At 36.3% G+C, this 16,492-nt stretch overlaps 1 protein-coding gene across 3 annotated transcripts in view; it reads left to right on the forward strand.

Moving 5' to 3' along the window:
• Positions 1-16,492, forward strand: part of LOC113657924 (inactive N-acetylated-alpha-linked acidic dipeptidase-like protein 2) — a 217,419-nt gene that overhangs the window by 47,769 nt on the left and 153,158 nt on the right. For 2 of the 3 annotated variants that reach the window (XM_027170096.2, XM_027170093.2), the window contains exon 2: positions 14,623-15,115. In XM_027170096.2, coding sequence (XP_027025897.2) covers positions 14,631-15,115 — 485 coding nt within the window. In that variant the 5' untranslated portion in view covers positions 14,623-14,630. Of the gene's footprint in view, positions 1-4,132; positions 4,242-14,622; positions 15,116-16,492 lie in introns of those variants that run through there. The other variant, XM_047810598.1, reaches the window with a different exon arrangement.

Raw genomic sequence — 16,492 nt, forward strand, 5'->3', positions numbered from 1 at the left:
CTTTCAGAGCGATCCACCATTTTGATCTTAATATTAGTAACACTACATTTGACTTTAGAATATCAGGGGGAAAATCATATTTCGTTTATTTCTTTAAAATATAAAGCATGATAATGATTATTGTTTTTTTTCTTTGTGATATTGGTGTTTAGCATGATTCTCTCACACCTACAGGAACAAGGGGTTTGATTCCTGCACCTGTTCTGTTCGTCTGTCAGGTGGTTTCATCCAAATATCCTGCAGTTTCCTCCCCAGATAGATTAGACTAGATACTGTAGATAGATAGATAGATAGATAGATAGATAGATAGATAGATAGATAGATAGATAGATAGATAGATAGATAGATAGATAGATAATGACATGCATCATTAGATAATTGACATCTTTAAATTGTTTGCTGTGTGTGTGTGTGTGTGTGTGTGTGTGTGTGTGTGTGTGTGTGTGTGTGTGTGTGTGTGTGTGTGTGAGTGTGCGCGCGCCTGCAATTTGCCCTTTGATGAGTTGGCATACTCTCCCCTGCCTTGTGTCCCCAGATCCCCTGGGATATACTCCAGGTTTTCTGTGACCCTGAGGATGGACAGGAGAAAAATTTTATTCCCAAGAGTTCCAAAAAAAAAAAAAAACAGAATACACCAGTAACAGCTTTATAATTTTTAAGGCAAACTTTTTAGGAACACTCTTTACTGTTGTTGTTGTTGTTGTTGTTGTTGTTTTTATGAATTGCAGTGCTATTGCAGTGCTAATGCAAACTACATGTGCATAGATTAATGGTAAATGAAAATAAATGAAACTTGATTTAAGTTTTTTTTTGAATATGTAATTGGTTTTGCATTTCTCCATTTTTAACTCATTTAAAAACAAAAACAGTAAATCCTTCACACTGATATATTTTGCTGAAATCATTCAAAGACAGGGGAAGATTAATTAGGGAGGGAAGCCAAAGTCTATCACACACAGGGAAGTGATTGTTTCATTATAAATGTCTAAATAAAGATATGGTCAGTGGCGCCCTAGTTGATGTTTTGTATTTTCACTGTCATTTTTCATTTGTCTAGCATGGCCTCTTAACCATCACTTTTACACCTGGGAAATTAAGCAAAAGTTCACCATCAAGAATTTGTCACAATAAACAAACAGTACGGAAACAGCGGTTTTTTGAAGTTTTGTTTCAAGGTACTTTCAAATTGTTTCAGGGAAACTGTAGAGGAACATATTCGGAAACTTTTTTCCAGTGCACTTAAATGGCTCACTGTAGAGTGACCTGAATTTTGAAGTAAAGTCCTGGTAGGACAAAAAGCTGGAAGAAAAAAAAATGAAAAGAGGTAGGTAGATTTCTTTAAGATTTGCCCCAAGTGCTAAGAGCTCAGCAGTGTGCATGTTCCTGTACAAAAGTACAAAAGTTTATAACCCCTATAGTTACTGAATGGTGGGAAAAAATATCCTAAAATATACATTTATCTCCAATATTTATAAAAAAAAAAAAAAAAGAAAGAAAGAAAGGAAAAAAATAAGAAAGAAAAAAAGAATTAGAAAAAACATAAAACAAAATCGACAGAAAATGACTGACGGATGTATAATTATCCAAAAGCAAAGAATTTCTACAGACCTGATATAAAGAAGACATGTAATGATATACAGCAGAGATAAATTGTAAATCAAGGATTGATTTTAAGGAGGCATTCTGACAGAGTTGACAGACAACAGATTCAGGATGCTAAGCCAAATGATTTGGAGGTTATGAACATTATAACTGAGATGGACCTGTTGAAAGGAGAAAAAAAGAAGTTGAAGTGAGTTATAAAGATGAACAGTAAACAGTCCTAAACGAGTCCCCAGAAATAACGTAGCATTTTAACATTTCCGTTTCCATGTCAATGGGAACTAAATGGGACTACAGAGGACAAAACTTATGTAATGCTGTCTTGTTGTGTTTATACTAATAACAGAATCTTTCCAATGCCAACTTTTCCTTCATCCACAAAAAAACAGTGTGGATTGTTATCCCTGAATATGTGTTTAAATTTATCGAATTTAGCAGATGCCCTTATCTTGAGAAACTCATTTAAACAGCTGATCAATTGATGGTTAAGGGCCTTGCTCTGGAGCCCAGGAGTGGCAGCTTGATGGCCCTGGGATTTGAACTAACATCTTTCTGGTTAGGATGCCAATGCCTTAAAAACTGAGCTAGTCAAAGAGTTGTCAAGAGTTATTGTAATTATTATAATTATAAAGAGTTATTATAACTGGTTCTGACATCGAAGTCATGTGACCATGGTGTGGTTTGATTATAGCCTGACATTGACACTTTATTTCTGGTGATTGTTTTCAGGCTTTAAAATTTATTTAAGTTGTTTTCATTTGTGAAGATTATTGTGATGCAAAATGTGTAAGAATCATAACCTATAGTAAGTCACAGAGCTTTTTTCTGCAATAATTTAAAAAAACTAAATGGTAAAATCCAACTGGCTTTTTATTCAGGGAACCAGTGTGATGGAACCTCTGAGCTGGGCTTCAAAATGAAGTCAATCCCTGCAGTGCTATATAGCTACCTGTTTTCAAGTGTTTATTATTTTGCTTTATTTGATTAAGTGTCTGGTTTGCATGGACCTGTATGGTGGCCAAACATCATTAACAAACCAAAATCACACCAACAAATCAGATAACATTAGAACAAATTTGCTAATGCAAAAGCAAATACTGGAAAAATACAACGAATTGAACAACAAAAAAAGCCTAAACACAACAGTCTAAACAAAAAGGGTGGTAACAGCACCTGTTTATTGTTGATCAGTTACAGTGTGTGTTAGTTCAAGGGGCTGCAGCAAACGAGAGAATTTTTGCCTAAATGAGTCTGATGACTTTTATTTGTGCTTTTTTACTTTTTCTATCATTTATATGCTACTGACTGTGAAAAGCAGGTTATCAACAGAAAAATACAGGTTATTCAGAAGAAAATAGTACAGCTAACCATAAAATCGTAAGTCATCCACACAATTTCACTCAGCAAATAGACTGAAAAAAGTGCAAATCCTATTTATTTGCGATTGTTTTACAATTGTTTTCGAGCAAATGCTGTTTCCCATGATTTTTTTCTCTATTGTATTTCTGAACTTGTTTTTGTTTTAGCTGTTTAGACAACCGGAAAACACATTTATACACTAAATATATAAACACTTAACACTTCATGTTGGTTTGTGTTTACAGTACGGTGGAAGCCTCAGTGAGGATTATCTCACTCTGCCAGTTTTCTCTGAGTTGCGAGTTTTGCACCTTTTACCACCAATTCCAAATGTTGGGTGCTGAAAGTGTGTTAGCCAATAAAAAAAGACAAGTGCTTAATTTTTATAATGTTTTCTGATTAAGCTTCTTGCGCACTGACACTACATTATGTTACTTGTGATATGTGAGCACAGTTTAAATAATATTTTTATTTATTTGTTTGTTTTTATTTATTTTATGCTAAAGGTTTTGCAATCAAATAAACCTGGCCTGCTGTAACCACAGTAACACTGTATGTCTAATTTCAACAGCAAAATAAATGGACATGAAATATAGATTTTTCTAAATGATCAAACCCTCTTACCCAGCAAGTAGCTGACAGCTCTTGCTGCCAATGACACCAGAGCTTCAAATTATGGCTCTCAGAATGGAGGGACTCTCACTGAAGATTAAAGACACGTTTCAGCAGCGTGAAATATGGCTACCTTTAGTAACACTGCTGCTTGTATGTAGTTCCAGAGGCTGGAGACAAGTGACAAAGAGAAAGCATGGAACTCTGCTTCTCACAATGTAGTCACAATCTGTCGCTGTTTGGTAACGCAGGTCCGTTATGCTTTCAAGACTTATTGATGCTTCGTAAGAGGAACGAGTGGCCACCTTTATTTATCCTGTGTCATGTTTCTGAAAGTGTGCTCCCTAAGCAAGCTACTATATGGCTGTCCTCATGTCTTCCAATGAAATGACACAGGAGTAGTGCTAAGCCGGTTGTTGAGGCTTTAAGAGGCAGATAGGTCCAGTGGAGGGGCCGCTTTGTTAGCGTAATGACTTTCAGGTGGCATTGATTGGACCATTGTGCCAACACTTGAAGCTGGCCTGCTTTGCTCAAAGCTGTGCTCTACCATATTCAACTCTTTTCAACATTCTTTGAAAGATTTCAATTCAGGCTAGAATTCGGCAAATGTTTTCGGTTGCTAATTAACCCATGGCTGAATGCTCAGCGGAACTCTCCCACACTAGGTGGTAAGTTTCAATCATTAGCCTTTATTTTCTCCTCATTTTTCCCCCCTTTTCCCCATCATTGGATCAGCCCGTGCACGCGGCGTAGGCGTGTGTTGACATGGTGCCATTTCCCCTCCCGGTAGGACTGATCTTTTGTCTGCATGGCATAATCAATTTAGGAGTTTGTCTTGGGTCATTATTACCTGCTGCAGAGCCATCTGTTGATGATGCTTGAAGGAGGTGGCTGCCAAAATGCTGGAGCAGCAGAGTGGATTGAAATGCAGAGGTTTGGAGCACAGAGGAGAGAAGGAAGGGAGAGGAAGGAAAGGAATGGTACCAGCCAGATGGCTAGAAAGACCAGCTTCTTCCTATTCCCAAATGTGCATGAACATATTTAAGAGTAGCATGACTAAATGGGACTAAAGTACCCCATTATGTCTCTTCATAGAAGGTCTGACTAAAAGCTTTTGCCTAATTCAGACACTATAATAATCTCTTGTGATGACTTTTGGAGCTTTGTAACTTTTATGGACTCTTTCCCAGTAAACCACTTTATCCTTCTCACGGCCATGATTAATACAGATTCTATCCCAGGAACACTTTTCCCAAGGTCCATCACAATGGGAACAAATTAAACACATCCACAATTAAAGACAATCGGTATAGCCTGCTCACCTGAATGCTTTAGGGACGTGGGAGGAAACCAGAAAAACCTGAAGAAAACCAATAAACATGCAGTACTCAGGCACTAACCTGAGCCCAGGATATAACCTGAAGCTGTGAAACATTTGCATTTTACATTTCTAGCATTTGGCAGTCCTTATCCTTACAAAAGTTCTTTCAAGATTCTGTCAATGAATACATTGATACTGTTTCACTAGCTTACTCTTTAGACATTGTTTAAAGACTGTAACTCTGACAGTTTGGGCCTCTAGGGGAAGTTTATTCCATCCCCTAGGTGCCAGAACAGAGGAAACTTTTGATGCCTGCCTTCCTTTTTACTCTTGTTCCTTGTATGATTTTTACTGCACCACATGCATAGCTTAAACAAAATTTGCTAATAAGTGAACACCTAAAGTTACACAAATATCCACATTAACTCACAGCAGGACTAGAAAATTGCATCTGATTGTTCTGTATGAAGAGCAGATTTCATGGTGAGAAAAGACTGTAATCATATGTATTTTTATATAGTTAAATAAGTTTTTTTACTATATCGTGCCATTTCAAACACATTTTAAAATGCACTATAATGTGAAGATCTTTTCCTCCCTAACACCATCTCTCCTTATCCCTATCCACTTACAATAATGTACAGTACATGAGTGCACGTCTACTCGATGAGTGGCTAAGCAGCATGAATAAATAAACAGAACATGACTTTTTAATGGTTTATTTGCAGTGCTACTTAACAACACAAAACTGTTCTGACACTTTTATAAATGTACACATAATATACAGGACAATTTCTACAGAATAGTTCTATATACAGTATATGTCTTGCTGACATGACTCAAAAAATGTATTCAGGTCTATGAAATATTTGGTATGTCTAATTTTTTTAATAATTTTTTTATTGTTGAATACCAATTCATACACAATGTCAGTACATTTTGCATAATTGTGAGGTCAGACTGCACATTTTCTGGGAGATGTGGTAGCCTAGTGGTTAAGGTGTTGGATTACAAATTGGAAGGTTGTGAGTTCAAATCCAGTTTCTACCAAGCTGCGACCACTGGATCCATGAGCATGGCCCTTAACACTCAATAAATCTAACCTAGAACATGACTATGTTAGTGTTCATGCATTTTCTGCATGCAGCACTTATGTGTGTAATAATGGCAGTAAAAATACATATTGTCTTAGCTCTGCAGCAACTTGCGGGTACAAAGGTACTGTTCATTATTTCCTATTGCTGGTGGTGAGTTTGACAGACGCTGTTGTGATCTATCACTGTGTCACATATGTGGAAGACCTCATTTACACCTGAAGGTGACATTCTGATTGTGACAGCATTGGGTGATAATGACTGATCTGTGTAAAGCAGAACACTAGCGGGATAGACACTATATTTAGGTCTTTTTCTAGGCTCTTCTTGCTAGTGAGTGACTTTCACTAAAAAAGGAACTTGGCCAGATATAAATTTTGCAGAGATTGTAGGACACTGTGCTTTAATTTAAAAGATGATCACAATTTTGATGATGAGAACTGCTGGTGCTGCAACCTCTGGCCAAGCCTTTATTCGCAGCAATGCATCAGCTGACATGATGCAGGAAATGCACTGTCAGCAGTATGACATATTCTGAGTTCTTGTCCTTTCTTTATTTAGTATTGCAATGAAAGTGTAAATGAGATGCTACAGTGAAAATCATTTGAACACACTTTTAGACCACTAAGATAAACTTATAAGGTTTACACATTTGCGAAAACCCACCCCAGGGCAACTTCCAATTAATACCTTGACTATGAAGTTAAGTAGTAGCTATAAAGTCAAGCCAGTAGCATATGGCTATCTCATGGGGATTACTGCTTAAATCTTTTACTTTTGCCTGCAAATTAGGTCTTAACATCTAATTTACTTTGTGGAATATGTAAGAATAGCAAAACCATACATTATGTATTGTGTCCTAAACTTAAAATATACATCATAAGACTGATATAAAAAATATATTTTATAAGCATTTACTTGACATGACAGTGTACATGTATAATTGTCATGTTACCCTACAATTAACATGGTAGCTGTCCTGATGTGACAAAATGATGACATAACAGATTGTGATATTCAGAATAATCTGAATTGATTACTGTAATATTGATTACAGAAATTCGTTGTTATACAAAACATTACAGCTTTTCTTTATGACTGGCAGATGCACAGGGAGATGAAATAATAATATTGAGAAAGGTTTGAAATTGTAATCAGAATTTCAAATAGTATTATCATGCACTATGTACACTCTATACGACTCTTCTATAGAGTCGGCAACTGAAATGGTCCGAAAGTTGCAATATTCATGCAGGGAAAGTTACATTTATTTTTTAAAATGGGTTCATCGGCTGCTTAAGTCAAAATTCTGGGTGTGACATTCAGAACATGCAAATGAATAATACTTTTTTTTCTATTTTACATTTTTATATACCTCATCCTACAGTAAATGTCTATTACTCCACTAAGCATATGTATTATGCCAAATGTCATGACAGCCCCATTATCATGCTGCCAAAGACCTTGCTAACATTATGGTAATTCATTTGGTTTATATTAATATGCCTGTTGTAATATATGGGCCTTTCTTATGGACTTATATAGTAGACAATCGACACATCTATTTCAGGCTTATAATAATTAGATTTTAAAAATGTCTTAAAAAATGAATTGAAATTGTTTTATAAGACCAGGTTTTCTTTAAAAACATGGTCTTAAAAATGAATTGAAATTGTTTTATAATACCAGGTTTTATTTAAAAACATGGTCTTAAAAATGAATTGAAATTGTTTTATAAGACCAGGTTTTCTTTAAAAACATGTTTATATAATTTTCAAACCATGAGAAATTCTTCCTGATGAAGCGCTTAGTGATTTTATGATTTCTTTGTAATATGAAAAGCTGCTTTATTTACTAAAACAGGAGAAAAGAAACTGGCAAAGGAATTGCTATTTGTTTATTGCTGCTATACCTTATCTCATGGACATTCCACAATGTGACTATAAATGCTTAAAAATGCAACAGGATGTGCTGTTCCTGGAAAAATAAAAATGAACTTCACAGCTATAACAGTAACTCTGTTTTGTATCAGGTTGCATCACACCACCAATTATCATGGATAACAACACGCTATATTATATTTTTTATGTTTTATTCCAGCCATATCATAAAAAGCAAGAATAAAGAACGGAGAAAGGAAAGAAAAATAGTGCTTCCTTGATCGTACATTAGCTTTTATTAATGTAAATGGTTGTTTTGGCTTGGTAATATGACATGCTGCTATTAATGCTTTCCTATTTATTTGTTTGGCAGCTGCATTAAAACAGCATGTTGCTAGATATAAGCAGAAATGCACAACAAACATCTGCTGATTGCAACGTAAGCATTCTGACGTCTCCGATGTTCCTATTGAGTGGTCTGCAAGTTGACTGATGAGCCTCCGGAGTTCACTCAAATCAGAGGTGCATTCTCTTTCCAGCATAGGCTTTTACGCAGTTAAGGAATGACTGATGGCAGGCAAACTCTCCTCCTTCTGTCCATCCTAATGATGCAGGCAACAAAGCATGTTATGTTTCTGATTGAAATCGGATGGCGCACACATACACACAAGCCTTCCTGAATTCTTTCTTGGCACCAAGGGAGCAAATCAACAAACACTTACGTATTTTCACTCCCAGACAGCTATTTAGTGTTAAATTCTCTCCCCTATGTGAGAACGCATTAGAAAAAAGAAATCATACCACTATAGTTATGATGTTCAGCTAAATCCATCACTTTCACGCTGTCTTATAGTGGTTTTGTTATAAACAAATTTTAGACAAAACCCAGATTTAATCAGATGAAAGCCTTAATCTCTTTGCCGATGCAAGCTGTGATGTCAGTCTTTTTATCTAACATGTCAGGTCCTCTGTTTCAGCCAGTACAAATGGACGCAATATTCTCATTGCAGTTTAGCTTGACAAATGAACCCAATAACCTCGATCCCGGTTCAGAGCCGTTGAAAATGAATGTTTGCTCTGACTGTCCGCTTTTTCTCTCCTAACCGAATGTAATAGTTTGCAGGTCATTGATCGGTTGCTTTGCTTGATCTGTCTAAGCAGCGAGTTATTTGTCTTTTGAAGCAAATTTAGCTCCTTTGTACCGCTATGGCTTTTTCTTTACATATTGTGTAAAATGCTCAAATAAAGTCTTGCTTTTAAAGCAAACCTTGTACAGTAATAAGCAGAGTCAAAATTTACAGTATTTCTCACATCTGTTCCGAGAATTAGAAAAAGGACCTACATCCGTGATTTATGCACTCTTAATGAATGGTGTTGCTTTCCAGGAAGTCTTTTTTGATGGCTGGCTCAGATGTGATGCATTTTTTATGAAGATTCCAAATTATATTATGACATTGATTTTTATATATTCCATGTAAGAAGGCAAATATGCTCTACAGATACACACAATCTAGAAGAATGGGCATATTCATCTTACTTCCTGTGCACATTGGATGACATGAATGAGAAACCGCACTTTATTCTGTTAGTCTTGTCTGTGCTACACCATAGAGTAGAGTTTTTCCTTTTGGGAAGACCAGAGGATTATTTGCACCATGCGAAATAAATAATAATTTGGTAAAACCAGATGTGTCTTTTTGTGTAATCTCAATTAGCTTTTTTCCCCCCACAATGGGATGGAATCTTCTCACTAGAGATCTTCTGTTCTTAAGAGCTACAGATTTCAAATCTTTTTTAGAGTTGTAGCGACTGGCATCTGTTTTTATAATCACAAAATTAAAGGCTTTGAAACAGCCTGAAAAAGGATCTGTTGCACAGATTTAAGCAGACGAAATGACAAAAATTTGGTCACCCCAGCTAAAAATTCGACTTTGTTGAATTTTGAAAGTGAAAATAAGTAAACACAGTCTGTAAATAACAGCACAACAATAACACTTACTTCAATTGTTAATGCATAGTTCATTTATACTTTATTTTATTTGAATTTAAAAAAAAATGATTGATGTAAATGTTGCATGTGTAAACATTTGGATGCACTAACAAGTCAATAGTTTTGGCAGACTACAATGCATGCAAATGCTTATTGTAGCAATCTTAATATCTTAATATCTTAATTAAAATGTGTAAACATGAAAGGTCAGAAATATATTTCAGTGATTCAGAGGTGCTTGTGTCAGAGGTTGGTGGTTGGAAAACTTACACGATAAAGGCTGGGAAAAAAAAGCTTGTACAGTATGTATTAAATAACATGTAAATCTTTATTTATTAATTTATGTTGCTATTATTCTGTTTTTAAAAGAATGGTGCTATTTAGGCCCATGTACTATATATAGTTATTGGATGTACATAGAAGTGTTCTCTCTCTTTCTGTTTTTAATACATTTATAAAATAATAACTGCTTGACACACTCACGAACAGGGAGTATTAATCAAAAATAATCTTGATTACGATTGTGCACCCAGACATTTCATATTAAAATGTAGGTCAAGGGATGTAGTTCAACATGTACGTGGATCTTTGTCAGCTCATTAGTCTATCAATTGAGCAATAGTTGCATTAGCATATTAGAGGCAGTGTGAAGCAGAATCTTGCTCAAATGACCTTTTTTTATCACATTTTATTTATTTTCCATATCTTCATGCATGATGCAGATTTTGTTATTTTGGTCTTTTCAGAGGTTTACTCTTCCCTTTATATTAAATAAGGATTTATTTGTTTTGAATGGAAAATTTATTCACCCCTATTATTGTCTGTTTCCTTGTTTACTTCATACATTACCTTAAATCTCAGCAGGCTGTTTTATTCACCAAATCATGGATAGCATTTTGAATACTTTCCATTTATTGGCTAATATCCAAAACCTTCATGTATGAGGCTATATTGGGATGTGCCATATCTGTATAAGGTATTTAAAACTCTTTCCATGTACACAAATCCATGCTTATTTCTAGTTCAGCTGGAGGCTTGATGATAATTACTATAGCTTTTTGGAGGACTGCATGTTAGAATTTTTGCCTCTTTGCACCAGTCTTTAAGTTGTCTGATGTGTTGCTAATATTTTGGTCTAAAGTTTATAAGTAAATTGGACTTAGTAAACATTGTAATAATGTGTTTCATTTGCTGAAATCATATATTTCAGAAAGTTTCCTGACTGTATTTTTTCAAGGCAGAGGAAAGTTTTATTGAGAGTTTTCTCAGTTCTTTCTTGCAATATCCTGTTTTTCTTCAATATCTGCTGTGTTTTTTATTGAGACATCCACTTACATTGGGTCACGGCCTTTTGATGTTGTGACAGCCATGTACTGTGTGTGGTTTATTGAGCTGCATCGCAGTGAGGAGTTAAGTTTAGTGTTCTCGGATACCTGTTCAGGTTGGGCTCGGATTCATTTCCTGATAGATGTGGTTAGTCACGCTACTCATGGCATGTTGTCTTATCTGCCACTCCACTGTTCCCCTGCTGCGAGTGACACCGGATACTCTGTCTGTCTCCACCAATTTCAGCTACATTTATGAGAGGAGGATGATATAAATACTGATTAAGGTGAGTATAAAATGCACAGAAAAATATGGATAGAATTGTTTGTGTCAACCAAAAAATCTTGATAAAGAAAAAAGTAAAAATAATAGTTCTAAAATCCAATCTAACATAATGTAGCCCAATGGAAAATGCTGTATGAATAAATTGCTCCTCAAATCTGTCCTTTGGATGGTTTGGAAAATTGATTTATCCCAGCTTGAATGTGCACAGTGTGCACTCCAGCGGCATTCCATTTTAGTGTCACTGTCAAATCAATCTCAGGGGAAAAGTCAAAGATGGTACATTCCATTGGCCTTTAATTGATGGCTCTGTTGTGGAGCTGAGAAGCGTTAAATTGCTGACATTTCTGGTGATTGAATGTCAGCTGTCATTCTGAGAAGAAGAGAGCAGAGCTCTGTCACCACCTGAGCGAGTGATAGGAGAGAAGAGGACAAGAAAAAGAGTGGAAAGAAAAGAAGGAGAGGAGATGAGGAGAACAGGGTCAATTTAGCCCCAAACGTTTGACAACCCGTATCGTATCCAGGGTCAAGGGGTGGATGAGGATCTCTTCTCTGCATTCACATCTAAATTGAGGAAAGGTTTGTGAACCATACAAACCTGCTCAGTAGCTCATCACATTTTCCCATGCTTTAGAATCTCAGCAATTTCAACCGTCTATTAAAATCTGTTTATTGTGCTTACAAAAGTGCTGATTTTCTGTTGTGTTAGATTTTTTAGATTCATAGCCAGTATTTAGACACCTGACCGTCACACCTCAGTCTGTCCTTTAACATTCCATGCCAAAACCATGGCTATTAATATGGTGTTGAACCCTCCGTTACTGCTGTAACAGTCTGCACCTTTCTGAGAAGGCTTTTCACTAGATTTTGTAGTTTGGCTGTGGGGATTTGTGCTCACTCAGTCACCAAAGTATTACTGAAGGAAGCCTCTGATGTCAGGCAAGAAGACACTGCATACAGTCGAGTTCCAGTTCATTCCAAATGTGTTCATTTGGGTTGAGGTCAGGGATGTGTGTAGGTTGTGTAGGTACTTTCACACCAATCAGAGGAGCACTGCCATTCTGGAAGAGGTTTGGGTGCTTTGAAGACAAATGTGAATGCAAAGACACTATATACGATTTTGTGCTTCCAGCTTTGTGGAAACTGGGGGATGTCCATATATAGGTATGATGGTCAGGAGTCAATGTTATTTTGTTGATTTAGTGTTTTGAGAATCTCTTATTGCTATATGAATGATATGGTTGTGTTTGCGTCTATGGGATTATCATGCTTCTGGTGGAATTAAGCCATTGTAACTTGGGGCTCCTGAGTGGTGCAACAGAAATGGATCCAACCAATCACGAGTAGAATGGGAGTTTGAATCGCCATGATGTCATAGCCATCTGGAGCAAAACTAGCCATGCGTCCTGGTGAGAGTAATGGCATACTCTCTCTTCCTTGTCAAACATCATGGACCCTAGGCAATCGTGAGCATTTGATATAATATATGAAGAAGAAGGCAGGTACTGTAGTGAGGCCGTTACAGTATGCTCTTCTGTGACATAGCAGCACAAAAATATGTGGTTGGCTGGCATCACATTTCTCAGAAGTTAGCACATTTATGGTGAACTGGCTAATGGTGGGATTAAACATTAAACGTTATATCTTTGAAAAAAATGTCAACAAAAGTCATGCAAGAATCTCCTTATTACAAAGTTTCTGGGCTGACAATGGTGGCATTTTGTCTTAAACTTGTAACAGGGTTGAATTAACAAATACACAGACTTTGGGGGAAAAAGCATCCACACAAATAGCATGAGGATGCAAAGCTGTTATGTAATTAATTTCCATAAGTCTAGAACTTAGTTAAAATGGTTATACTGTCAAAGTGACCCTGTTACAATACATTACAATACATTACAGCACAATAGAATTCTATTCTTCAATTATCCCAGCTTGTTAGGAAGCTTGGGTCAAGTTTAGGTTCAACCATGATAGAGTGGTCATGAAGAAGAGAGGGTTAAGGGGCTTGCTCGAGGGCTCAAAAGTGGCAGCCTGGATGCCAGTGGCAACAACTGCCGCTTGAACCCATGAGCTTCTGATTAGTAACCCAGAGTCTTTACCATTGAGCCACTACTGTGCCTGCCACAAAACATATGATACCACCAATATCAGTACGAATTAAGAAAAACTCAATTTTCTTTTTTATCATAACTTTTAGGAAATTTTGAATAAACCTTTTAGGAGAGTTGAATAAACCTTAATGAATGAACTTTGTTGATTAATGTTGATTAAAATTAATTAATTTGTATTAATGGATGGTTTAGGATATGGATTCACAGAGTAATGAAAATGCAGTTGAAGTTTCAATAAAGTGTTAAGATATTTATCTGAAATATGCAGACAAGGTTTTACAGACACTTTAGCTGTTTGTAAAGTACATAGATATTTTAAAATACATGCTGTACATAATGTCCAGCACTGAGGAAATGGTTTATGGTTTAAAATGAGAATCCACAACATAGAAAATCACATCCATACAATGTGATATAAAATGTAGTCTTTTGGTCTATGGATTACTGATGTTTTTCACTTTTATCAGGTTACATTTTACCCCAGACCCCAAACGAACATTTTACTTTAAGTTTTGCTTTTCGAACAAAACCAATCCTTGGATGTTTTCTATTTTGCCCGACACTGATCTTTTCAAGCAGCAAATTTTTTCATTGGTCTCCTTTGCAGCTGAACTTAAAATGAGTAATAGCCTTTGTTCACTGTGAAATTTCTGGGCACTTTTGCAATTTTGTTATTATCGATTGGGCTGGTTTGGGTTTGATGGTGATCACTTTAAAAGGGATAGTTAAATTTAATGGAGTACTTTGAAGCTAGTCTCCTTTTTTTATGAATTTGATCCCAGGAAGTCGTCACTATTAATGATCTTTTTTAGCAGCAGCAGTGAACCACTGTGCCCTTCCTGGCTCCCCCGAGAACACTTGGTTTAGTTAGAACACTGAAAGACACTGAAAAGGATACTGAAAAGCAGTGAAAAACTTGAATTTACACAATAATGCTGATCTAATTCATCCTTCTTATGAGGTGTTTTCTATATGTCTCTCTTTTTTGTCATATTTACTGTAAATACCATATTAATGTGTCTGGTTATGTGTGTGTATGTAGGTGAGGACATGGCATACACCAAAGCACCTGCCAGTCATGGTATCTCCACACACCCTCAGGAACTGGAATGTGAGGATCAGCTAGCTACTATTGATCTGGAGTGGGAGATGGAAAAGGAGCTTGAAGAGCCTGGACTGCACAACTTCCAACAAGAGTGTGCAGACTCACAGACCTTGGGCATCTCATCCAGTGCTGAAATGAATTCAGAGTTTATCCAGCTATCGGTGTCTCCTCACGGACGGTTCCAGCGGTTACAGGAGGATCCCAACTGTGTCTTGCAGTACAGTGGAACTGTTCTCAATGTGCACAAGCTAAGTTTTACCTGCATTGTCAAGTATGTGCTAATTGGAGCAGGAGCCTTTTTCCTGGGACTGCTCATTGGTCTACATGCTAAGCGAACCGAGGAGCTGCGCATCACATCCACCAAAAGTACAGATATGACAGAAAAGGTTTTACAAAACATCACTGCATTCAAGATCCAGGCATTAAAAAGGTTAGATTTAATATACATACTTATATATATATTCACTACAGTTTGTGAACCAAGTGCAAATTTACACAGGGAAAGTTATTCAGATGTGTACAAGTTTTCACACAGCTGAATTACACAATCGAGTTTGTGAGCTTACAAATAACCTCCATGTACTAAGGTTTTTCAATAGCATCTAGACCACTATCTGGACAGAAGATAGAAACAGGATTTTTTTTTTTCTTTGCTTTACTATATAAACAAGAGACAAATTCAAAATGAGAATAAAAAAATGTGAACAATGGCTTCTAAATTTATAACAAATTATGAAAATAGCATTTGATCCAGCAAATTATATTATTTTTTATTATTATTATTATTTTTATTATATTATTTTTTATTTTGTGTGTCATTTATTTGTGTACATTATCATCATAAAGTCACAAAATAAACTGAGATCTATAAACTTCAGATCAAAACTAAAATTCCATTGTGACATATTACGTCATAAAGTTGTTGTCAACTTAATCATAAATCTAGTGTCATTTAATTTGAGCAACTAAAATGGGCAAACGTAAAAAAATAAAATAAAAGTGCAAACTCTACCCTCAAGTGCTAAATCTTGCATAACTCTACTCTGAGTTGACAACTGCATCACGTTGCAGATTTTTTGAGCATGGATTCCTGATACAGACTTCATATCTCTACGTTTTGAAACCAACAAAAAAAATCTAATTAATTAGCCCAAAAATTATCGCCTGAACCACAGAAGCATAGTGGCAGTATACTTCAAGGGCATTCTGGCCATTCATCCCTATGAAACAGATGCAGCTTTTGTCTGAGGACAGGCTCTGTGGGACATTCCAGCTTTTGACAAAGACAGTCCTGTAGCCAAAGAACATCACAGTCTATCCCCAGCAGTGCAGATGCTTGCTACTAGGTACTACAGTTAAAATTAAATGCAGACAAGCCTCAAGTGGCTCGACATTGTTTTAGAGCCAGGGATTATGGAAAGCATGTGTATTTGTGTCAGAAAGATAACTCGCCTTTCAATTTCTGCTCAACTGAAACTCAACTGAGTCTTACACCAGCAAAAGTCATTTTGGAATTGCTGATTCATTATTTATTTTGGCACATTTATTTTTCAAGCAGCAGTGCCAACAGCAGCACTCGGGTCTTTTTGGAGAAGTAAGAAAAAGGAAACAATGGGCAAAGGCTACAAAAGGCAAAATGTCAAATACATTTCGATCGTTTACTCTAAGAGAGCCTTGGACGACCCTGAATTCCCAATGTAGCTTGCGGTAATAGAAATATTTACAAAGATAATTGCATTATTTACTCTGTGAGCAAAGCAGACAGATTGGCACAATCTATTGTCGGAAATGGTACAATCTATCATGG

This window comes from Tachysurus fulvidraco, chromosome 2 (assembly GCF_022655615.1).
Source record: "Tachysurus fulvidraco isolate hzauxx_2018 chromosome 2, HZAU_PFXX_2.0, whole genome shotgun sequence".
NCBI lineage: Eukaryota > Metazoa > Chordata > Actinopteri > Siluriformes > Bagridae > Tachysurus > Tachysurus fulvidraco.